This window comes from Scophthalmus maximus, chromosome 13 (assembly GCF_022379125.1).
Source record: "Scophthalmus maximus strain ysfricsl-2021 chromosome 13, ASM2237912v1, whole genome shotgun sequence".
Lineage (NCBI taxonomy): Eukaryota > Metazoa > Chordata > Actinopteri > Pleuronectiformes > Scophthalmidae > Scophthalmus > Scophthalmus maximus.
This window is the reverse complement of record NC_061527.1, coordinates 19,978,176-20,003,150: the sequence shown is the minus strand read 5'-3', so window position 1 is coordinate 20,003,150 and position 24,975 is coordinate 19,978,176. Positions and strand designations below refer to the sequence as shown.

The 24,975-nt window shown below is 43.5% G+C and overlaps 2 protein-coding genes across 5 annotated transcripts in view; one reads left to right on the top strand and one right to left on the bottom strand.

The window, feature by feature from the left end:
• The window catches only part of cyfip1 (cytoplasmic FMR1 interacting protein 1), a 26,356-nt gene extending 1,381 nt beyond the window's left edge, over window positions 1–24,975 (bottom strand). Inside the window, exons 1-30 of one of the 4 annotated variants that reach the window (XM_035648312.2) lie at window positions 24,668–24,975; window positions 17,993–18,110; window positions 17,266–17,355; window positions 16,853–16,930; window positions 16,391–16,492; window positions 16,114–16,295; window positions 15,421–15,517; window positions 15,070–15,198; window positions 14,847–14,951; window positions 14,256–14,347; window positions 13,573–13,690; window positions 12,886–13,008; window positions 12,657–12,782; window positions 12,393–12,559; window positions 11,915–12,062; window positions 10,897–11,050; window positions 10,637–10,793; window positions 9,124–9,220; window positions 8,470–8,546; window positions 8,127–8,235; window positions 7,926–8,045; window positions 7,558–7,757; window positions 6,305–6,392; window positions 2,227–2,370; window positions 1,939–2,029; window positions 1,415–1,545; window positions 1,230–1,302; window positions 702–796; window positions 339–577; window positions 96–243 (exon numbers count right to left, since the gene is read on the bottom strand). In XM_035648312.2, coding sequence (XP_035504205.2) covers window positions 96–243; window positions 339–577; window positions 702–796; window positions 1,230–1,302; window positions 1,415–1,545; window positions 1,939–2,029; window positions 2,227–2,370; window positions 6,305–6,392; window positions 7,558–7,757; window positions 7,926–8,045; window positions 8,127–8,235; window positions 8,470–8,546; window positions 9,124–9,220; window positions 10,637–10,793; window positions 10,897–11,050; window positions 11,915–12,062; window positions 12,393–12,559; window positions 12,657–12,782; window positions 12,886–13,008; window positions 13,573–13,690; window positions 14,256–14,347; window positions 14,847–14,951; window positions 15,070–15,198; window positions 15,421–15,517; window positions 16,114–16,295; window positions 16,391–16,492; window positions 16,853–16,930; window positions 17,266–17,355; window positions 17,993–18,109 — 3,597 coding nt within the window. In that variant the 5' untranslated portion in view covers window position 18,110; window positions 24,668–24,975. Of the gene's footprint in view, window positions 1–95; window positions 244–338; window positions 578–701; window positions 797–1,229; window positions 1,303–1,414; window positions 1,546–1,938; window positions 2,030–2,226; window positions 2,371–6,304; window positions 6,393–7,557; window positions 7,758–7,925; window positions 8,046–8,126; window positions 8,236–8,469; window positions 8,547–9,123; window positions 9,221–10,636; window positions 10,794–10,896; window positions 11,051–11,914; window positions 12,063–12,392; window positions 12,560–12,656; window positions 12,783–12,885; window positions 13,009–13,572; window positions 13,691–14,255; window positions 14,348–14,846; window positions 14,952–15,069; window positions 15,199–15,420; window positions 15,518–16,113; window positions 16,296–16,390; window positions 16,493–16,852; window positions 16,931–17,265; window positions 17,356–17,992; window positions 18,114–24,286; window positions 24,558–24,667 lie in introns of those variants that run through there. The other 3 variants (XM_035648311.2, XM_035648314.2, XM_035648313.2) reach the window with 3 other exon arrangements.
• On the top strand, window positions 3,766–6,225 carry LOC118318541 (fibronectin type III domain-containing protein 9). Its single transcript, XM_035648318.1, has 2 exons — window positions 3,766–4,154; window positions 5,079–6,225. Exon 2 carries the CDS (start codon window positions 5,163–5,165, stop codon window positions 5,796–5,798), a length of 636 nt encoding a protein of 211 aa, XP_035504211.1. The 5' UTR covers window positions 3,766–4,154; window positions 5,079–5,162; the 3' UTR covers window positions 5,799–6,225.

Genomic DNA, 24,975 nt, shown 5'->3' with positions numbered 1-24,975 from the left:
TGCGGGTCCACGTGGAGCCTGGGATGTGTAGAACTGCCATTCCAGATTCGTCAGTGAATATGACAAGACTTGTTTACTCATCACTCCCAACTTACCACACTCTTGATGACCTCGTCCTTGCCGTCGTGTTTCTGCACCTTGAGGAGGTGGTAGCTGAAGTCGAGCACGTCGAAGCGTCTCTGCTGTCCAAGCAGGGCGATGATCATGCAGCCGGCCCAGTGGAGGCCGTCTCCAAAGCACTGCCTGGAAGACACGAGAGGGGAGGCGTTAGCAAAGCTTTGCGATGCTTTAAATCTGCATCTGGCGCGGTATGGATGTGCGCCGTCTGATGCACTCACTCCACTGTGAACTCGTGGGCTCCCACGGGGATGCAGTACACAAACTGCATTGCGCTCCAGAGACGGTGGAACTCCACACACTCGTCCACGTGCATCACGCCATTGCTGGGCAGCGGCCCGCGCCAGATGGGGTCTTCCAGGAAGGCCCGCACGCGCGTGAGGATGACCTCGAACATGGACAGACCGCAGCACAGCCTCTCTTTGGTCAACAGGTCGCCCTCGCGAGCAATGGCTATTTGCTGAAAGAGAGGTGAACGAGAGATGTGTTGGAGGATTCACTTGCCAACACAACTGAGGGTCGCCAGGTTCAACAGATCAGGATCTCGGGCTCTGACAGCAGCTTCCTGTCCTGATTGACTGTACCTGTGGTGTGCCAAGGCGCTCGATGAGTGGAACCATGTGCAGCGCTGTGTATTTGGATTCCAAGCGCTTCATCTTGGCATCCAGACGTTCCCCCTCTGCAAGTGAGGAAAAGATCAGTTAAGTCCTGCCAAGTCTGAAATATATAATTTTTCTTTTTATATCATACTTACTGTTATCCGGTATTCAAAGGCTGATATATAGTCCCCTATTTGCTAAAAGCTAGTGCCCACTTGTTTTAGGGAGCAATTAAGCCTTTCCTTTCCAACATTAAAACTGGAAACTGGTTTTCAGGTTTGGGCTGATCGGTGTGTTTGTTCAGTTACAGGCTTTTCACTCCTCTCATTCTTAACACAGCTACCTCTGTCACTGTGGATGTGTATAGACATCAATATTATATTATCAACAATATATTTTATCTTTCCCAACCGCCATTGTGAACGTTACGAACATCATTTACCTTTCCTTCCGACAGACAACTCAAAACCGTTTCACTTGTAAAATAAACTACATGTTCTTTCTTGTATTCACCTTTGACATGGACTCGGGGAAGAATGTTTTGGAATGGTGCAGCATGCAGCAAATCACACACTTCTTCCTGTGACTGAAAAGAAGATACAATTGAAGTAAAATTGCCAACAGGTAAAAAATACCTATGTGAAAACAAACTTGAATTTCATCCAACATAATACATAATAAAAAAACAGCGTATATACCAGACTCTGTTCGCTCAGCAGACAGAACAGGAGTGCGTTGCCCACTTCCCTCAGGTTCTGGAAGCAAACCGTCTTGAGCTCGGCGTACTCGACGATGTCCTTCAGCTGGTGGTGGAAGAATTCCAGGATGCCTGACGAGAAATTCAGGGTAAAACGATCAAGATCTCCGTCCTCATCGCACGTCTACCACACAAAGCAATCATTCACCACGGCAACGGGGTTCACCCTCCTCAATTATAACAGCACGCTACCGGCCATTTGCACTGGAGGCGTGAACCGCGGGTGCTCTTTAAAATGGCTCGTTGTTAGTGGCTGCACAGCACTTCATGGACATTTTGAGACCGTTTCTTTGTCCCTGCCAGAACAGATCAGAAAACTGACTTGAAATGGCAAAGTCAAAGATATTTGATCATCTTACTGCAGCTAACAGAGATATGGAAGGATTGCATTCGTGTGAATAATGTAAACTAATAGGTCCACTCATTTACCTCTACGCAATGAGTAGATACTACATTTTCACCCACCTGGAGAGCCGTACTCATGGCGAGGAAGTCGGCAGATCTTGGGCATCACCTCCATCAGGGTCTTCACATACTGCATTATGGTGCCCTGGAGCTATGCAAAAAAAGGGGAAAATGGCATTAAGCTGCAGCAAAGTTAAGAGGAAATAACAATATCTTAAACAACAGATTTCCTTTTAACTATTGATTTGGCATCAAATATATTCACAACTAACAAAGACAGCAGAACAGAAGTTTCAGCAGTGAGGTTATGCCTCCGACAAACCGTTACCGCCTCGGCGTCTTACTCACCAGGCTTTTGACAACCTTCAGCAGTTCCTCCATCACCACAGCGATGCCCTGGTAGCCCAGCAGTCGACACATGACCTTGATGTGCGGCGGACCCAGGAAGTTCCTGTAGCAGCTAAATACGCTGCTGTACGCCAGGTTCAAGGTCTGCGTTCAGAGGAGAGACATTGACAGCAACAAAAAAAGTTGAGCTCGGCACTCTGACGCTTGGATTATAACATCGTGTCGTATGGGGGCGAGGATGAACACTTGAATGATAAATGGTAAACAGGAAAGCCACCACTGACTTGTATTCTCTCCATCATTAACAAATGAGCACAGAGTAAATGTGGCTCTTGTGGGTGTATGAACACCTCAAACGTGAAGTGTGAAGCATCTGGCGACATCTAGTGGTACAAGGGCAGATTGCAACTTAACCCCCTCATGCTCCCAAATACAATTGTGGACACAAAAAAAAACCTGTAGAAATGCCATCTATGATGCCAGTGTTTGGTTTGTCCTTTCTTGGCCACTGTAGAAACGTAGCAGTGCAACATTGAGGACCACATGGAAGTTCATTACACACTGGACCTTTAAAGCCTAGCATGCATTAGCGCCCCCTAGGGGTTGAAATGTACAGTGACGTGTACGTGAAATCCCACAATGCATTAAGTATTTAGACAGAATGTTCTTCATCCCATCACATTTACATGTTGACCTTTTAAAGGTGATATAAACCCTGTTCAATATCTTAGTTATCATTATTAGCAGGCTAACTGGTTGCTAATTGGTTGCAGGTATTTGGCAAGTGACAACCCACCGTGACGTCGCCAATATGTTTGTGAACTGCAATTTTGAAGCCTTAACTTTATTTACCATAGACTTCTCAGGAAAATGTTTACTGATGTTATAAATGGAGCGAGAAGTCAAGTTATTTTTTCTCATGGACTTCTATAAACACGGACTTCTTCCTGCAACCAGTGAAGTCGCCGTCTGCTTGTCGTTGGAGAGAATACAGGTTTTTGGCCCTTTCCAGTCTCGGCGACTACCTCCAATTTTATATACAGTCTATGGTGTTGGGTCATATACCAACACATTGGACAGAGTAAATCCTTATCCTCCCGGTCGGTTGGGGGATTCATCATAGGACCAATAATCCATCTACAACATTTTTTTACCAAATTCCGTGACTAGATCCTGCGCCTGACGAAAAGCTCTGAGTGTTGAAGATGCAAAAGGATAAATGTCACTCATTAGATTTGGATATTTTTCATAGATGTGCTTGACGGAGACACCAGTGTCATGGGATGTGCAGCAGCATTAGGAATCATCCTCTGGGGACCACGAATATCCGCAGAAAATGGCACGACTAACCGACCGGCAGTTCAGAGACTTTGAAACTGATGGATCAACCGACTGAACTGCACTCCAGCCCCCTCTCTCCCCTCAAGAACACGCCACTGGATTGTCCTAACACCACGGCATGGACCAAAGTGCTGACCAAGGGGAAATTATTGATTCATATTTCTACAATTTCAATAGATAAACTGGTATGGGGGGAAAATGGGAAAAGAAAACGGTATCAGAGCAGCCAATTTTGAAATATTTTTTTCAAAATGTAAATACAGTGACCCTGTTTTGACACCCACCACGAGAGAATTCAGCTCCCTCTCTCCCCCGTCACGGCAGAAGGTTGAGGCTGGTGCTCTAATCCAGCAGCACTCGTGCTCGTGTGGCAGCAACAGAGACACGCACGCGTGCGCGCACACACTCTTTAGTCTCACTTGGGGCTAAAAACCTACACAGCAGCACCAACGTCGTCAAAGCCCCTGATGCGGTGACAGTGATGATACTCTAGATGCTTATATGACTGGACACCAGCTGCACAGGATAAACCGGAGCAGCAGCAGCTCATGTTGATATGTTCAACACGTGCTGGCAGCGTTTTCCCGGTAAGTCCTTCCACCTTTCATGCTTCGGGTGAATGACAACTGATGATTGACTTTTTAAAAAAAAAGGCTTTATCACTTAGACAAGTAGTTGAATATATGTTTTTTTTAAACTAACTTTAAACCTACTATTCTTAAGAGATTATCCGTGTCTGAAAATGGTACTACTTTCATTTTGTTTCATGATGGCATAGTTAGAAAAATCATTTGAAAATAAGGAAATAAAATTTAAAAAAACATAAGTAGACCATAAACTCTTAATATGCCTAGTTTCCAATAAGTACCACACCCACTCTGCACTAGTGTAAATAGTCCTAGGGAAAATTAACACATTAATTACGTAACACAGCATGTGATAATTATAGTAATTATAATAATAACTCTGCTGATGACTACTGATGGTCTAATTTGGGATTTTCTATGATACATGCATCTGTTTGGGCATTTCTGAACAGAAGGACGAATCTATTTGAGGTCCAGGCCAGGCTGCTAATTTGTTTCACTAGAACGTTTCATTAAATATAACAAATAATGCTGCTATCAAAGCTAAAAACATAGGTCACACAGGTCATCACCGGTCATGTAACAGGTGGCCGACAGCACAGATGAGCCTCTTCACAAATTATACTGCATTTGTGTCATTGGCTGAACATCTGTACATACATTCACCTCCCTCCCACCACTGCAATCAGATAGGTGAGGTCAGGTAGGTGTGAGTGGGTGGCAGTGACATTTTTTCAGAAATTATGTGTAACACTGTGAGCAGGATTCTGACGTCTGTGCCATTACCACAGAAAAGGTGCTGTGTTCACACCAAACAAACACTCTACAATCCTCATGACGATTTCATTTAATGACTCATCTTTCCATCATTTGAATTTTTTCATGTCAGTGTCTTACTGTGTTTATGTCATCTCTCTTTTCCAGTTTGGTTTTAGACTGTGAGCAAACAAAGATTGTAACAACCGAGGAAACACTTCGCTCGTATTATCGCAACAACAACTCCTCCACATGGGGATTGTGGTCTACAACATCTCCACCACCTCCGCCCACGTGAGCTGGCCGCCATCCCCCGGCTGCCTGGACACCTTCTACAGTGTCATGTACGACCCCAACTGGAACAGCCTGCTCATGGGCTACAAGCGCAAGAGTTTCATGCACGAGGAGCGCATCCCCGTCAGTCAGACGAGCACACACCTGGGCAACCTCCTCCCCCAGACCACCTACTTCCTGTGCGTGACGTGTCAGGCTGCCAATCCAGTGCCGGACCAGTGCCAGGTGTTCAGCACTCCGAGTGTGAGCGGGGAGGGTCACGACAGGGCGGGCTGGGAGCTCGCCATGGGCGTCTGGCTGACCTGCTGCATCTTGCTGCTGGTCATCGCCAGCATCCTGCTTTGGGGATGTCTTCACGCCATCTGCTCCCTGCCGGGCCGGGCCGCGGGCGGCTGCCCTGTGGTGACTGACTCCAGCCTCCAAGACACGTCCGGATCTGGACAACTCTACACGCCCCGAAGCAGCATGGACGCCACTAAACATTCCACCATCATGCCACCCCCCCTCCTCTCAGCGCAGACCCCTGGCCACATAATTACCCAAGACCATGGGCTGAGGCACCTCGCTAAGCTGTCTGGCAGTGAGCCAGTGTGAGTCAACTGGATTGAGGTCATCACAGCATTGTTCTGCCTAGACTCAATTGTCACAGTGTTTTCATTTTTTAATAAAAGTGTTTCCACAGTAACAAATAAAATAGAACTGAACCACTTCAAACTTTTCAATGACAAATGTTGTACAAAGACATTGAATAACAATTTATCCAAATTTGTTCAGCTTAATGTTTCTCTTGTAATTCACAAGAAGCTCATGAGGTACTTGATGTGTATGTGTTTGTGATATACATTTAGATCTATGCGTACAAACGTCTGCATTTATTTTGTGTGTGTGTATATTTCAGGACATCTCGCTCATAATGTTTTCCAACAGTTATGTTTGCTCCCACAGATGTTTCTTACAAAGTGTTCAACATGTGGACTCAAAGGAAGTCAGTCAAGTCATGCACTCATGAAATCCTAGAAAAATAAAATGTTCATTCATTTAAAATGATCCTTCATTTTTATGCTTTCTCTGTGGGTGATATAAAATACGAATGTACTGACCTTTGATCCGTACAGATACTGAGGCTGAGCGTTGGGTGGCTTATCTCTTTGGAACTCTTGGGAGAAGGGCAGGATGGTGCGCACGAACCTGAACACACAGAGATTATTCAGTGGATCACCAATAGCATGATCCACCAGCATGTACACAAATAGAGATGGCAGGAGGATAAAAGACACACACACACACACACACACACACACACACACACACACACACACACACACACACACACACACACACACACACACACACACACACACACACACACACACACACACACACACACACACACACACACACACACACACACACACACACACACACACACACACACGGCTGGGTTATTTCCTCAGTCCTCCTGAAGATTGGTTTGCAGCAATATTAAGTTGCACAAACAGTTTTATCACCTGAGAAAAATATGATGAATAAACTACACATTTGACATTAAACATCCGTGGCTTATACAACACCCTTGGAGGCTGTTGCTGCTTATTTTAAAGACCTGCATATGCATCTTTATCATCCACAGATTCAAGGATATTCCCTGTATAGTCCATAGAGCACAATCGTCTGCTGCAATCATTGATTTTTTTTTCCTCCCTTTTACAGCAAACCAAACAGAAGATACTGCACAACATAGTTCAACACTTCCCAAACACCCACAAACACCAACAAACACTCCACAGATAATAATCACAGAGCTGCTCAACAAAATATTAACAGATAACAATTTTGATATAAAATGAGTCCCTTGTAGTTTAAATTGGGGGAAATAGTGAATATTTCCTGGTTTCTTAGTCTTCATTGATCCTAAACTACTTGGGTGTTAGACTGTTGGTCGGACAAAGTCATTCGTTTTAACCTAGATTTTGGGAAATTTAGTTGGCTGCATTTACATTTATGTTTTTTACTTTCACTGATCTTTACCATGTTTTATGTTTATTTCCATTAAGAGAGGTTTATCTGACCCAGAGCAGGAAGTTTACCAATGACAAGTCACTGTGTGTCACCTGTGTTGTATGTAACTAATGATTGATGCAACTACCACAAGAGCATCAGTCAAGATTGCAGCATGTCGCTATGTGCTCATTTTTTAAACTTCTTTTTATTTTTGAAATACAACTGGTTTGATGATCCAGGTAGTGAATTAGCTAAGTAGTAACCACAAGTGCCCTTTAACTGCAGAAAGTAAAGGAGCAGTATTGACTGCAACAGTGGACTGTGACTCAGACAGCGACCGACAGTGCCAAACCTGTTGGTAGAGCCGTTGTAGCAATAGTTGGGCAAGAAGTCGTAGTTGAGCTCCCAGAAGACGTGCAGCGTTATCCTGCCGTAGGGTGCGGACACGTTGTGGTTGGCCTCGCGGAACATGGCATCCATGCTGTCTAGCGTCAGAAACTTACTGAGGAGCTTGTGTGTCATGCGGTTGATGTCCAGAAGACCTTCCAGTTCCTTTAACCATGTAATACACAGAAAAACAGTTCATCACATCAGGGCAAGGACAAACTTTAGATCTTAAAAAGCAAACGTCTGCCTCTATAAACACACAAAAGAGGCAAATAACTAAAATAATCACAGACAGCAGATGTTATTTGGTCACAAAGATTAGAATCAACACACCATGATGGAGGTGAGGTCCTCACTCTCAAAACGATTGATGGCCAGCTCTAGAGACTTTGAGAGGGCAGCGGAAATCCTCTGAGTGATGAGCCTGTTCAGATCAATGGAGCGGCCTAGGAGCTGAGGTTCACAACTGGTTAGTATCAGTAGTGAAGTTCGCAGTACAGAGAGATCAAAATGCAAGAGTGGTGCAGTATGAACCTGGACATGGCGTTGCTTCAGCAGAGTCTCATAGCGGTTGGAGGCAGGCCAGGGGATGTTGGCCCCTTGGTTCTTGCAGTCAGCCCTCAAGCGTTTGTCAAGCAGAAGACTGCAGGATTTAAAAGGAAGAGATTAAGTTAACTGTACAGGGAGTTTTTTACATTAGTTGAGTTACTCCGCAGTCTTTCTTATTCCCCACCGACAACTTCAGATGTACCCCCTGGTTAGAATGTATGGCATTACAACACAGGTAAACCTGTCATACCCTCACTAAAGGAACAATATAAAAAAAGATATAAGAAAAAGTACTACTTCAGTACAGTACTGCAAATGTTTCACCCACCTTCCTGCCAGAATCTTGTAGTAGCCAAATATCTGATCAGCCAACTTGTAGACAAACTGATCAAAGCACAAGTTCACCTGAAAAACAAAACACAGGTCGAAATCAACATGTATTTCAGTCTGTGATGAACAGGGAAGAAACTCAACCATAAACACACCCTTTTTTTCTGTCTTCACATATACCATTTTGAAATCACTGTGACGAGCTAGTGCAATTAAATAAACCTGCAAGAATAACCATTGACATGATTTTAAAACTTGGCAGAAAAAAGGATGTAATCACACAAAGTTTTCCTTTTTATATATATATATATATATATATATTGACTGCAGTATATATATATATATATTTCACCTATATTTTGTATGATCAAATTTGACATGAATAACTCTTCTACATAGCACATTAGCTGTGTTTATATAAACTGTTACATAATGACCGGAAGTGCAGTTAAAGCTCACAGGAAGGACAGGCAACTGGGAAGATGGATACATAGAATAAATTTGCACAGACGGCATTATGGAAAACAATATTTAAAAAATGAAAAATGTAGGATCTGCAGCACAGCTTCACCACATACCACATTTTAAGTTTGTCAAGATGGCAATTGAAATCATCTTGTGTATATATACACCAAACATATTTGTCTATTACCTCAGCTTCTATTTCGTCGTAGAGGAACTGCTTATTGAATTTGGTCAGGGCGTAGTGTGCACTGTCATTGTACAAATCCAGGGGATACAGCACATACCTGGAGGAGATTAAAGGGGGAAAAAAATAAATGTTAAGTGCCTTCATTTTGATTCAAGAGCGAAGACAAGATCCCAGCATGTGTTACACAATCAATTTATTCAACAAGAAAGACCCAGGCTGAAATTAGGTATTTGCTGAACGTAAGAATAGCTGATAGAAAGAGACAGCAAAGTCCCCATATTGGTTCACAAGAGCTGAAAATGTAATGGTTTCAATTACCCAGACTATTGCAGCCCACCACAATTAGTTTGTGATTGATATTGATTTTCTTCTCACACACACAACAGACACACACACAACGCTCTTACGGATCAGCGCTGGTGTTAAGCTGAGGTCCGCCTGCTGCTGAGAATTGTACGCTTGTCAAGTGAACACACGCAGCAAAAGCGTTATATACTGAGTTAATGTTGGAGAGAGAGAAAGAGAGAGAGAGAGAGTAGGGGAAAAGAGCGCTGCACACAGCTATACAATGAAGCAATAATGCAAAACACTAAGGTAGAGATGTTTTATGTTGTGTAAAAAGTGCTGTATCATTGCAACATATACTTTAATCATTTGATAATAGCAATACTTATGGTATATATATAGTTGCCAATATACAACCGGCCAGGGAATGTATAGTCCCTCCGATGCTTTTTATTTATGTAATTAAGTCAGTCAGCTACCGCGAAAAACAGACCAATTCTTTGGGAAACACTGAATGAAGTGTGACACAAAAGAGTGTAGGAAGTAAAACCATTTTATCTGTCAAGTGAGAAAAATTCAACTCTTTGCGGTCAGATATGTAAAACTAAAATGTAATGGTATTTAAAAATTAAATTCCGATATGACATTTACGTAAGATAATATGCTGCACAGCTAATATAAAATGAATACAATCTATACTCAATATCAACATAACATTAGTTGTGCAGACCTTTTTCCGCAATTTGGGGTGAACATGAAGAATTATGGCATTTACCGTTCATGCCAGATGATGTGCTTAATGGCTTTAGTAAAACCTGCCTGATAACAGCATAATCCTGCAGCCTTAGACTGGAGTTTTTAAAAAAGATATTAATAGTTAATCCCAATTTTTAGGAATTTACCCAGAGTCCTTTTTGAAAGCATAAGATAAGAATAAACCATTACTGAAGTTGCTGAATGCCCCCGGCAAGTTACAACACCAATAAGCTCACACAGCAGTCAAATTCCAAACCCAACATTTGCTTAGAAAGGGAAAAAAGACAATGTGCTGTCTTTTTCCAAGTTTAGGATGATGGCAAAAGGTTAAGGCCACAGCAAGGCTCCTAAAAAATAAACAGCTAACTAGGGAAGACATATGCGAGGTGTCAGGGAGTGGTATGAAAGGAATGTTCCCTCACAGTCCCCACAATTATGTTTGTCACACGAAACAAAAAAAAGAATATTTTACTCCATCATGGAAGCTTCCTTGGTCTCCAGGATGTGGTCGGTGAGGATCCAGGGCATGGACATATCGATGGGGAACTGGATTCTGCGACCCATTGTGAGCTCCAGGAAGAACTCCCTGAACCAAAGCTGGGAGAGGTCACAACACTGCTGCAAGGTCTCTGCATGGAGGAGAAAAGAGGTTCCCCATTAAAGAGGCTCCATCTGCGGCATTCAAAGGACTCTAGGGAGCCACGGGGTTTCAAACTGCCGTCTCGAACGTACCACTAAAATTCAGCAGGTGGGTGTAAAAGAAGGACTCGCGGTGAAACTTCTCAATGTCCAGGATGGTCGGGCCTTCCAGACTGCTGCGCAGAGTCTTCTTGGAGCCACTTTTGTCGGCAATGAGAGACTCCAGCATCGTCCTCACCATGTAGAGCTGCATATAGAATTATTTAAAAAAGGAGAGAGAAACCCACTAAGTGAAATCTCAAAATTGAACTTACCACGTCACCTGCAAACATCATATCCTTCTGTGTTCTGATCTCATATCAGGTGGGTGTAGTGTTTTAAAAGCTGTCGTCTCTGTGTTGCGCTCTGCATGTCTCAAAATATGATATTAATGAAATAAATGGCATCTGAAGATTTACAAACAACTAGGACTTTATTGTTTTATTCCTCGGCTCGTTCAAACATACCCTGCATCAGCATGGAAGCTGCAGTGCAATTCCCTTTAGATTATCACTCAAAATGCGACTCAGTGGAGAAAAACATTTTATTTGACTTTATTATCTCTGACCTTCATAACTCAAACGAGTGAAAATCTGGTGATGAGGGGTAGAGAAACACAGAAGGTGATTGTTATGGGCTTTACAGTCGTGCAACAGCAAAAAAAAATTAGTTCTTGGAATTGATGCACTAAGCTGATAAATCTGTGTGGTTTACGCAACATGCGTACATACATAATATCAATAAGTGTGATAAGTCGCATGATCACAAAGATGGCAGCTATTCAGCGCTGTGATGTATGGATTTAAATATATTCTGAAATGAAGAGGAGAGGAGAACAATAAAGCAAACAAAACAGGCCGGTTTAAAAGACCTTCTGAGCTCATATCATCTCCCTTATTTATGTTGCACACATGAGCTCAAGTCTGATGTGCTACAGGGGCAGTGATACTCATTAATATGGACTGGCAGCAGCCAGGGTCACAGCGACTGAGACCTCAGAGGTATGAGAAAGGATAAAACGGAGAGAGGTTAAAAGCAGGGTGGGTTTATCGACATGGTGTGGAGCTCAGACCTGTGTGCTGGAGGGCCCCACAGCGCGGCGAGGAACCTTTATGTCAAATCCGCCCTTGGGATCTTTTTCTCCACGGAGGGCCGGATCATTGTGAGGCTCCCGGCCGGTTTCCCAGTCGCAGACCGTCTTCCGGATGGCCTGGAGGACACTGTGGTGATGAGATTTCTGGTTAACTATTGGCTCTGGGGCTATAGGTTATAGAGAGGTTATATTCATCACCATGAGCAACAATGTCCATTTTACACGCAGTAATAAGTGTTTTACTGTTAATTAAAAAAAATATGATATAGCAGTTTTAAACCAACCCCATCGCCTGGAAAGCCATATTTTTTTTTAACTTACATTGCCTTCAGAGAGTTTTCAGACCCCCCCTACATTTTGTTATCTTGCAGCCCTACGCTAAAATTGAAAACCAAGCTCTGAGGTCGAGGGATCTGCCTTCACAGCTCAGTTTGGGGATGGTAGTGTGACCTGTTACCTCTGGACGACATTTTTCTTCTTCTTGATGGCCTGCCGCAGTGGGTCACGCAGCGAGACTTGAGCAAAGTCCTGCAGAGCTGTATAGATGGTGTGACGGATGGCGTGATTGAACACGCTCTCCATGCGTCCCATCAGCACCTGCAAGCCCTTTATCATCGCCATTACCTGCCAACGGCACATCATTTGATCAGATATAAGGCTGGCGGCAGTTCAAAAAAGCACACTGTGTACGTGTACAGCATGGGACGAGGTCACAACTGACCTCTACAAGGGCAAACTTCTCCTCGCTTGTGTAGTTGTATCTGGTGGCTCTCTCGTACTCCTCAGCATTGTCAGGGCACTCCTTGTTGGAGTACTTGTCAGTTGGATGGACCAGTTTCCACGAGTACTAAAGGCAAAGTCACAAAATAAAAAAAGAAAGAATGACCAGGCGAAAATAAAGGGATATAAATATCAAGCATATTTCACTTTCACTATCTGTGCTTCCTCACCACTTCCATGACGTGAGCGCTCCACTGGGAGAGCAGCTGCATGCCCTGCAGGGCCAAGTCAAACAGCTTCCTGTACTCAGCGTCAGTCTTCTGGGCCTCCTGACGCCCAGATCCGGTCACCACCTACGTGGACACAAAGTAACACACGTGGTCACACACTGAAATTAACACTGCAGGCATTTTCTCACAGTAAGGGTCAGTGGGGGGAAAAAAAGAATGTACAGACTGCGAAAAACAACAACAACCCAGGAGTAAAATGTCTCCGTTCAGGATGTGATCATTAAAATGCCTGTCCCCTTCTCTGCATTTTTGTCCTCGGTGATTGGCAACAGCGATTCTGATCCACAAGTCAGTCAAGTTAACGTCCATCTGAATCAAACTGAATTGTGACCTCTGAGAATCCGTCAGGGCGTGACATCTGCTCGAAATCTTGTTACGTCACTGCTGGGAGTTCAAATCGCCCAAGCATTGCAAACAGCCACGGAAGATTGGCAGCTGATTCTGCCAGGTGGCCGCTGTCCTGTTGGTTTCTTTACTTAATGTGCTCATATTGGACAAAACTGTTCTTCCGCATTTTATCAGCATATGCTTTTGTAACAGACAAACCCAACACCACGCTAATGGCCGATCTTCATCAGAGGTATACCTGAGTGTCTCCCTTTACGCCCTGTGGAATTTCAGACTAACCTCGCTGTTGCTATAGCGAGCCAGCTCCGAGATGAAGCGCATGTGATCCTCGCGGATCTGGATCATCTGCTCACAGATGTTGTACTGGGGGCTGCTGGATATAGATATGCAAGTCCACCTGGGGGGGGCAGAGAGAGGAGAGAAGCACGGCACAGTGAGGAATACTTCTTGTTAACCAAGACCAAAAAAAAGGGTTAGGGTTACGACGAGGGTTATCACTGACGAGGATAAAAAGCCACTGAGAGGTTTATTAAGAGGACTCACATGGAGAGTCGGGAGTAACTTCCAATCTTAACCCTTATCTACAAATAATCAACAGCAATGGCAATAAGAAAAATAGAAACAGTATGTTGATTTTGATGTCAGTATATGGTCAGTAGATTTTTAATATCAGCATACTTAAGCCCTGATTTAATGACATAACTAAAGTAAACACATTGTTCATTGTTCATGCATAGTCAAACATATGATAAGCTAGCCGGTAGAAGCGTACACCATTCACAAAACAACAGCCAATAATATCACTTAACTGTAATGAGTCCTTTAAGATCAGGAACACGATATTTAAACAACGTATAAGGTTGAAAATAGTCTATATTTTTATTATTGTCACAAAATTAACATCTTCTACTTGCTTTACATAAAATCGAAAGCCAGCTAAGGAAAATGTGTGTTCATCTCACCTGGATTTGTTCTCTTCAAAGTGAGCGCTGGTCTTGATGTAGCGGGACAACTCGATCTGCATGTCACCAAACAGGGGGACAACCTGGAGTTGCTGTGAACAGAGAACACAGATTTGCATTATTAACCCACAATGCTGCACTGATGATTGGTGATTTACATTTGCCAAAAGAGACATGGATAAGTGTCACAGTCAAAATGAAATTAAAAAAATACAAACAACCATCCCCCCCAATCAGAATTTGTAAAAGCAGTTTATTTCGGTCATTAGTTCTTGTGTGAATTTAAAATGATTTCCAAGGAAAGCTCCCTCAAATAAGAATTTATAGTAACATCTTAAATTATATTGGAGCTGAAATAATAAATCAGCAACTATTTAATCGTCATGTCTTCATCGTCTCTAACTTGAGGATATCCTGCTGCTCTCTGTGTTTTAAACAGACGTGCGTAACATATCTGGGGTCTGACAGACAAACACCACATTTGTGTTCTAATGCTGTGTTCCCCAAACAATTCATCAATGTAGTAATAAAATACTCTGTTCTCATTGTTTTCTTTGTATATATATCTGACGTGTGTATCCACCTTCATACCTTGAAAAACTTGTCGATCTTGCTGAGGTTGATTCTCTTCTTGGTGTCTAGTTTGTAGATGTTGCTGCTGTTTCCGTCCATGAGGTACAAGCCAAAACCCATTACCTGGGGAAGAGGAGCAAGGGTGACGCATTGTATAGGGTGTGCATTACTGTCGACAGTGCTCCAGTAAATTGTTCAGGACGCAATCATTCACCAGCTGCAGGTGCAGAGCTGCACTTACTTTGAGCAGCATGTGTTTCTCACTGGGAGTGAGGTACATCTTGTTCTCATAGTAATCAATGCACAGGTTGACAATGTCCGCCAGCAGCTCCTCGTAGCCGTTAATCACTTCCAACTGCTGCTGCAGAGACTGGCAGACAGTACACAGAGATGATTATCAAAACATGAGGATGTTGAATCATAAGTTTTAATTGTTAACACCTATGTATTAAAACATACATTATATGTCCCTGGCTGTTTTTCCACATTAGACTTTCTTTCCATTCTGACATTATTTCCAAGTCATATTCTTTAATCAGCTGCTTGTGCAAATCCCTGAATACATGAACGGTTTGATTCACATCTGACAAACCTGAGTGATTTTGTTGTGGTTCGCCAGGAACATGGACAAATTCTGAGACTCCTGGATGGACGAAGGCTCAGACATCTTCCTGAGGAACTGGGCGGCTCTAGGCAACGGCGAGAAACAGATTTCATTTTAATAATATATTTAAAAATTACAAATAAAATAAAATATCACACTAAACATACATTAACTTGACGGACTGCCACTTAACCCAAAATGAAAACGGTCATAAGCTTTAGAAACATAGGGGTTCAGGTTGTAGCAACCAGCTAACCAACAATGTCAACATTATAGTTAATTTTTACATTTCCCAAAAGCCTCCAAATAATGGAAGGTGTAGTTCAAAAACATAGAGCAAGAAATAAAAAACACAAGTTACTAAATCCATTACAAATAGATTTGTTCGTGTTTTTCTATCACTATTTTTCTTAGACTCAGAATGTCACATTCCCATGGTTACCACTCTGACACTCTCCTCTTTCAGTTCACACACTGATATTTTCTGTGTGTTGAGAACCTGTTGACATAGGGGAGGGGGTAAAGGGGCAGTGGTCTCAGAGGGGTGAAACAGTTCAAATTGTTCCAGCAGTGATGTAAACACAGATCATTGTTTTCTGATGCTGCCATCTAGTGTCTGTTGTGGTGCCACAGCGTGAATATGGGCATTACACTGTGACTTTCGATGTTTTTCACGAGTACCGTTTGTACGCGGAGTGGTCGTTCTTGACGCTGCACTTCATGTTCTTCAGCTCGTCCAGCACAGCGAACATGTTGATGAACTTCCCGAGGGTCATCAGGTACGCCTCGGAGACAAAGTCCTTCCTGCGCTCGATGTGACAGAGGCGGCGCACCTCCCCACAGAAACGGTCGATTGCTGTGCGCTGAAAGAGAGACGAGGGGGAGATTAAGTCTGAACAACGACTTGGCCAACCTCCACAGAGCAGGCAGTTGAGGAGAGTCTCTGCTGAGGTTTTACCTGGAAGTACATGAAATTCATCAATTTGGTGACTTCGGGTTCCAGGACCTCCACCGTCTTCTCGTAGATCTCCACTCTGTTGGGCTGCTCGTTGCATTTCACCTAGAGGAGACCAAGAGAAATACAAACCAGTAGTGAATTGCAATGGAAGGGTACAAAGGAACCTCACATAGTTTGTAATCACCTAGATATTGTCACATAAGATTAGGGCTATTAATCTGCAGATAAATGACCTGCTAATTGTTTTGTCCACAACATGGCAGGATTTTTTTTTAAATAAAAATGATGATCACAAAAAAAAATCACAAAATCAACAGGTAAAATCCTTAAATTTTTGAATTTGGGACCGGCAAATATTTGTCATTTTTGCCTGGAAAATTACTGAAATGATTAATAGATTTAAAAAATAAATATTTGATTGATCGACTGTGTTGATGATACAGTTATAAATCATAGGATTACCTGTGGTATTGCACGTGAGCAGCTTCTCCAGGTGTAGAGCATGATGGCATACCCCTGCCCCTCCTCCAGCATCTCATTCTAATAACAAAAATCAATAAGACCAATCACTTTCAAACTGGCTCACATTTTACAAACTGAAATCAAAAAGATAAACATTACATAACGCCTTAAATAAGCATGCACCATTGCTTCTTTTGTAAGTCATTTGTTTTTCAGTGCATCGTTGCTTTTCGAGCCCGCCCTGCCTCCATACAAAGTGCTGTTTGATTCCCGCCGCGAGCAATTAGTCGCTCACTAATTAGACACAAAGCCCTGGATTTTGTAAGCTGGCTGCACGACAGTACAAAATATTCTGGAGGGACAAGCCCAGTCCCATTGACCTCCCTGTCGTAACACTAACAGGCAACACGTACCATGCTGGAGTGGACGGTGGCCTGCTCGATGTATCTGGCGATGCCAGTGACGAAGGCGTTCCGGTCCTCGAAATTGGTGTTGAAGTTGGGCTGTGGGAAGACAGGACATTATTTAGGGACATTAGGGGGGAAAGGAGCGGGCAAAAATGTCAGGTATGTTACAGGTAAAACATATAGTGAGCCGTAAGTATGTGTGCCACAAGTAACCAATGCAAAGCTATTTGATTTGTCCTTGTGTGTGTGTGTGTGTGTGTGTGTGTGTGTGTGGGGGGGGGGGGGGGGGGGGGGACGGACCTTGAGGGAGACTGTGCAAGGACGGGAAGTGGGTAGTGATAAATGTGAAGAAGTAAGTTTTACGAAAATATAACCTCTGTTGCCATGGTGCAGAATTTGTTCAAACGTGGAACAACACGTTTTATACTTAGCTGTAAAATGTGTAAAAAACTGTAAACGTGTATATGACAGCAATACCGGATAATATTACTGCAATTTGCTACAGTTTGTTTATTGACTAATCATTTCATTGTGTCTTATTCTATGTAACTGCAGCATATGAAATGTTTCCATGTCTGCCCTTTGCAAACAAAATGTGTTCCCTAGTGCCTTTAGTGAGAATCCATTTGATCTGAAGTAAGTTGCAATTGGAGAAAAACTCTCTCTGACTGCATGCCACAGAGGAGTTGTGTCTTATTTCGAGTGGCACTGCATGGATGATCATGGTACTGACCTGATACATGATCGAGGAGGGGAGGGGCTCGATGCATGGCTGCTGGTCGGGGAGTGGCAGTTCCTCCAGCAGGTCCACATTGGAGAGTGCATCCTCTAAGGTCACCGTGGACGCCATGCTGCTGAAAGGGACAAAAGGAGTCACGTTTACCGATGATTGGAAGACCTGAATCTCAAGCTGATATGACTTTAATTACTGCAATGTAGCAGGATTTTTTTTTAACACAATTACACAATATTTTGGTTTGACAACCTGAGACACAAGCAGTGTGTCTCAACATCCTTGTTGCGCACATCAATAGTAGTAGACCTTCTGCAACGGCAGACAGCAACTTTAGCTTTGAATGAAACTTTGTGCTTACGGGCCAAATAACCTCTGATCAACCAACAAGGTCAGGGCTGAACACGATCATCTATCTGGCAAGATGGGATTTCTTTTTGCATATGTTCCTCCATCTGGCCATAAATTTACATGCACCTTTTAAAAATGTTTTCATGATACGCAAACACCGACAACATGCATTCAACGGGCTATTTCAAACATGCAATGCTTTATATTGTATTGTGAGAAGAGTCATGGTTTCATTTGGTTCTTCAGGGTAACCCCTGATTCAGAATTAAAGAAAATCTGTTTAATTTCCAACGCCACGAAGTGTAGTAAACAAAAAGTAATTCAAATACTAATAGATGAGCATTTGTGTCACTGTGCGTCAAGTGCAGTGATATGCTTTGGTCTGCATTCTCACACTGCTGCTGACTGCTGGTTTTCAGACGACGTCACTGACACAGAACAATCCAACAACCTATTGAAATCAGAACTGACGGTGAGTCAAAAAAAATCCCCGGCGACAAAAGCGTGGCAGGCGCTGCGAGTCAGATGAGGTCACTGACCTCCTCCTCTGCAGGTGGGAAGTATGGCACTGGGCCCAAGGGGGACAGGGTCCATTCATTTAAAAAATGACTGCTGCAGGATAGTGAGCGTTTAATGACTAATACTACACATGTTCACAGTAGTATGTGTGTCTGTTGGCAGTATTTAAAGGCTCAGCGACTGGATGGTCTCATGAAATCACTCCGGACAGATGACGTGTTTCGGGATGTCATTTGATTTTTATAAATGTCAGCTGCCAGGGCACTTTAAGTGTGGGAACTGTTCATGAGAGTGTGGTCACACAGCCTCTTCAGCCTCCTGCCATCTGGGAGAAGGTACCAGAGTCTCCGAGCATGTTCCACAAGACTGGCAAACAGTTTTACTGACCGGGCTGTCAGGAAGCTCAACACCAGATTTTGCAATCCTAATGAGTACAGTCGAGAGGCAGACACCAATTTTTCTCAGAATGTGGACAGAAAACTCCTGTAGTAGTGTTTCAGCTTCTCAGGAAAGGACAAACTCTCCACCAGAAACAAAATGTGTTAAAGATACAACATGACCAGGGGCCAACTAGGACAGATCGTACATCTTCACTTCCCTATATCGTGACTTCACGTTGTTCATCGTACTGCCTCTTTATCAATCTTGCAGGTATTATGCAAAGCACTCAGAGGACCAGCGACTGGTGCGAGTTCAAGCACGAGCTCAACTAAATATTTCTAAAAACATGTAACCTCTGTCAGAGGCCTCAGGTTACACGAGGCAGCTGCTCTTTCTGACAACAAAAAAATGACACTGTGCATTACTCATATTACAAAAATAGGTCAAAAATATGTCATCATTCATATTTAAGGATAATTGGAAAAACAACATGACACCATTTAATCATTTTTAAGGCCTATTGGCCTGGTGAGAATCTTCTGAGCATCTTTATATGACACCGACTGGTGCTTAGACTAAAGGTGCAGTTTGATTTATCCTCAGTTCACATGCTGATGATTTGAAAAGCAGCATCACAGCCCTGACGAACTGATATGTCACTTTATAAACGTATAATTAATGCGAGTCACTCCAGCACAGTGAACGTGACATCACACGCTGACTGAAGCTTTAATTTTAAAGTGTGTTGACACTGAATGTGTGTGTGTGTGTGTGTGTGTGTGTGTGTGTGTGTGTGACATCGCACAGAGCCAACAAAACTCAAAAGATGTTTTTCCTACTACTGTCAGGCTGCACTGTGGGTAATTGTATGTAATAAGAATTGAGTAAGTGGACGTTTTGACGTTGCTCATGGTAGAAGTAGATTCCAAATTGCGCTGCCAAAGTTTACGAATACGATGACCACAGTCAGTCCACTGTATAGGGAGTAAAAATAGGTGCGGTGAGTTGCGAAAAACACAGAAAGAAGGAAGTCAGAGGGGAACCAACATGTAGAGCAGTTATCAGAGCGTGTGTCAATGATTTAGTCCAAGCTCGTCAAATCTATTTATCCATCTATCTCAACTGAACTGCAAACAGTCAAGACATCAACATCACAGACTACAGATCAGTCATCTTAGTGACCAGAAGGGGGAATCACAGACGATTAGAGCTGCAGCAGTTAATCATCTAGTAATCGACTACTAAATGAATCGCAAACTATTTTGATAATCGATTAATCAATAATATCAATATATCTATATAATCGAATAACGTTCAATTGTTAGTAGTTTTTATGGGGGGGAAGTAAAATTATCTGAATTCAGCTTCTCAACTATGAATATTTTTTGGTGTCTTTGCTCCTCTATGACGGTAAACTAAATATCTTTGATGTCTGGACAAAACAAGACATCATCTTGGGGGTTTGGGAAACACGGTCACCATTTTTCACCATTTTATGGACCAAACAACTAATGAATCGAACAGAAACTGTTCAATGGAAATAGAGCTTTTTTTTTAACTTTTTTTTTTAAAGAGTGGCTTGGACAAATGCTTTAACTTCAACAAGTTAAACTATTGATGAGCCTGTCGGTCAACTTTAACTCAGACCGAAACCATGTCCATGAGTTTAAAAAAAGGAACCTTGGAGGATTTGGCTCAAGTGCACAGTTCCGGTGCAGACGGCAGAGTCTCCTCTGCTAAGAGGCGGACAAGTGTTAATTTAGCCTGTCAGGTTGTTGGCCATCGTACCCACTGCTGAGGCTGCACACCGTGTGTTTGTTGGGCTCCATCTGTAATTACACAGTAAGGAGCTTAAAACCAGCCTCCAGTCGGTGGCCAAGGTGTTCCAGGCAGAGGGCAGGCACAAGGCAATGGTCATAACACCAGTGAAGGTTCTCTCAGGCTTCTCTGCACCTTTTTGAGATCACACAAAGGAATTCATGGGTGAAGATTAAAATGACAAAATTCATGAGGAGACATATGAAAAACTGTTTGCAGCGAGCTCTGGTTTCTTCTAGACCTGTGATTCCCTACCAGCGTGGACCTTTGAGCATTTACAAAAGTGTGTGTTTAGAAAGATGGCGGCTTGACTAATTTGAAGGACAAAATATCCATTTGATCCAAATATCCAATACTGTAATATTATATATATATAATATATATATATAGGGCTGCACAGTGGCGTAGTGGTTAGCACTTTCGCCGTTTGATCCTGGTTCAAACCAACCAGGGCCTTTCTGTGTGGAGTTTGCATGTTCTCCCCGTGTATGCGTGGGTTCTCTCCGGGTTCTCCGGCTTCCTCCCACAGTCCAAAGACATGCAGAGTGGGGTTAGGTTCATTGGAGACTCTAAATTGACCGTAGGTGTGAATGTGAGAGTGAATGGTTGTTTGTCTCTATGTGGCCCTGTGATAGGCTGGCGACTTGTCTGCCTCTCGACCAATGTTAGCTGGGATTGGCTCCAGCCCCCCCGCGACCCTTAAATGGATAAAGCGGTAGCGTCGTGTACAGTACTTTCTGCCAACAATCCCACAATACATTGCTTTTTACTGCTCACTAGTGCGTAAACTCATTTTTGTCTGTTATATAGTGAGTGGCGAATGAATGAAAGAGGGGGTGATTTCGGACACAGCCACCGCGGATTAATGATTGAAATACTTGACTGAAAGAAACAAATTCACAATTGAAACAGTTTGTGCAAACTACTGTAAAACGGTTGAAATGGTTAGGTTTAAAGTGATGAAATTAGAACACTGCAAATAACAGAGAAATGGTTAACTGTAAGTAGAGGATAAACGGTTGAATCAGAAACAGAAATGCTACAATGAACCCCAGGGGCAATTAGGTAAATAACAGATTAAGAGTTCGAGCATCCCGCTTACGCAAATCTTAGTGATGAGAGCACGAATGCAAGCTGCGGCGAAAAACAACTACACCACTGACAGTTTATCTGGGTTGTAGAAAAAATGTAACAACATCCACTTTTATAAAAATCACCAGTGTTACATAATCACTTCAAACGTACATTTGGAACAGGACTGATTGTGTTGATGAGAAGGTGCTGCGGGTTCATGTGACAGGACTGTGGGGGGCATTCCAGACAAAAAACGTTGACTGATCTAGACCAACCGGGACATTGTTGCCACTGAGTTTGTCAATCGCCGATTTTATTTGCTGCGAGCGCCACAAACGAAATTCCATTCACCTCTCCATTGTAGTTGAGCAGCAAAAGAGAGATGTCAGACATAATGGCAGGAAAGACCAACGAGTAAATTATTTTTCTGTCGTTGTTGTTGTTGTTATCTGTGTGAACTGACCCTTTTAATTGAGGTAGTTACTGCTTAGGAATGGTTGTGACGCAACACTATGTAAAAAAGAGGAAGCAACAATCTGTCGGGACGCACGACCTGCGATGTTAAAATATAGTCTTCTTGCACAACAGATAAAAATACAAAACGTTTGACACTTTTGGGCCAGCTTTTCATGGGAAGGAAGTTGCATATATTGCCCTCAAGTGAGAAACAATCTGCCCTGCAGACACTGATTCTTTCCTCAGAGATGGCAAACGGTAACGCAATTCAGACCCATCAAGCCACCCAATCACTCTCTGAAGGAAGTCGAGGAGGTTTCAGTATGCCGGGGTGTGAACACCCCCCCCCCACCACCACCCCCCGCTTCAACACCCAATTTGCAGGATTTCACAACACATTTATGAATCTCTCTCTCTCTCTTTTTTTTTTCATAAACAAGCGATACAATACTTCCTGCCTGCTCAGTGGTGCACACATCCACATGCTCAACAGAGAATCTTAGAATTAACAGTCTTAAAAAGCATTTGCTCGATCTCCTGGGGAGGCAATGACGTTGACTTGCAATGAAATCCCCGTGTCTTTGGAGTCTGGATCTCATTTGTCTTGTCCAATTTCTCCATTGGCTTCCTTCCATTGCCAACTATGCCAACTTGTTATACCTAAACGAGAACGTCCGACTACGAACCCGACTGAAGTATTCAGTCTTAAAACACTGCAAACAGATGGTGGAATGCGTGGCCCGGCAAAAGACACTTTGTAAATTGCAAGCATATTTAGAAAAACACCCAGTTGTGAATTATAGTTATCCTGCCCAAATAACAGATGGTAAAATTGAAAGCAGTCACTCAGTTTCCCTGGCTTCACTGTTGTCATGTACAGTTGTACATCACTTGAGCTGTGATCTTCGAACAGGGGTTGTTTTTTCAGCATCTTTGATGCAAAAAATTTCAACCACAGAGAGAGAGAGAGAAAAAAAAACCCAACACCACTTATGTCAAGGTAGAAGATGAGGTTTTACCCACAGTATCTTTATGCCTCATCACCCACCCTCCTCGCTTCCTTCCTTCCCTTATGTCCCCAGAGCCAATCTGATGACGTAGAACCAAAAGCACAGCAAGGGGCAAAAAACACACACAAACAATTCAACTTCTGATTTTACAAAACACGTTTCTATTTGCTGCTGAGGGCCAGTGACCGTGGGATATAAAACACGAGACAGTTCGTGACTAACGACCTACTCCCCCCCCCCCCCCACAATTATTCATCTGACGTGCATATTTTCGACAGTTTGGAGAAGAAGGAAAAAAAAGGCTGGGCAGCACCTGGTATTCACAGAGAAATATCCGGGCCCTGAACGCAACGTGTGGAGGGGGGGGGGGAACACCTCGCAACGAATGTCCCGCTGCAGGCGACGGGCAGACGGACAAGCAGCGGAGCAAAAAAAAAACTGTCCAGAAATATATTTGAAACCATAAACCATTCGTTAGAGGGGTTCACACTTGCCGACGGCTGGGTGGAAAGTTGCCAGTTGCCGTGTAGAAAACGCCTGTCCCCCACTGAGGCCGTCTCACCTGGCAGGGGACACGCCGCTCTCCGCCAAGTAGTTTGAAAAATAACAACAACAACAAACAAAACAAAAGAAAAACTCTTTGGAAATAAAGTTCAGAGAGAAGGGACGAAAAGAAAAGCTCAACCTGCTGACGCTGCGCTGTTGGAGTGAGTAAGTGGTGGAGGCGCAGTAATGGCCGAGTCCCCGCTCCCGGGCCGCGGCCTCAGACTAGTCGCGGCGCGGGCCTGCGAGCCGGGCCAATGGCTCTGGAGCGCAACGGAGCTGTTAACCGCCTCGAGCGAATACTCCCCGCACACCGTCGCCACGAAGTGTCCGCGATTCGACGGACAACTCTCACGAAGCTCGACTAGGAGCGAGGCGACACCGCAAACCTGGGGTTTCTCTCTCTCTCCCTCTCTCTCTCTCTCTATCCGCGGTGAGAGTTGACTGAGCTGGAAACACACACACACACACACACACACACACACTATGACACCAACTTTCGAGATGACTCCCGTCCACTCACCCGCAGTAGTTGGCTAGCAGGGAAAACTTCGTTGCGTTCGCAGACCGCACTACAGCGCCGGCCGGCCGGGATCGTTGGTCCCTCTCGCCGACCGGGGAGTCCCGACGTTTGGAGATGTTAAATCCAAGTTGGGGTTTCTTTCTTCTTCTTCTTCTTCTTCTTCTTCTTCTTTCCGTCGTCGCCCAGAGGAATCTTTTTCTTCCTCGCTCGGTGTTATGATCATGGGCGGGGGAGAGCAGTCGAGCAGGGAGTTCCTGTCCCTTCTGAATCAGGGAAACTCAACAGGAAACTGGGCTCGGAGCTGCGGT

Coding starts and splice junctions, on each gene's coding strand:
- LOC118318541 (XM_035648318.1), top strand. CDS start 5,163: ATGGGGATTGTGGTCTACAACATCTCCACCACCTCCGCCCACGTGAGC.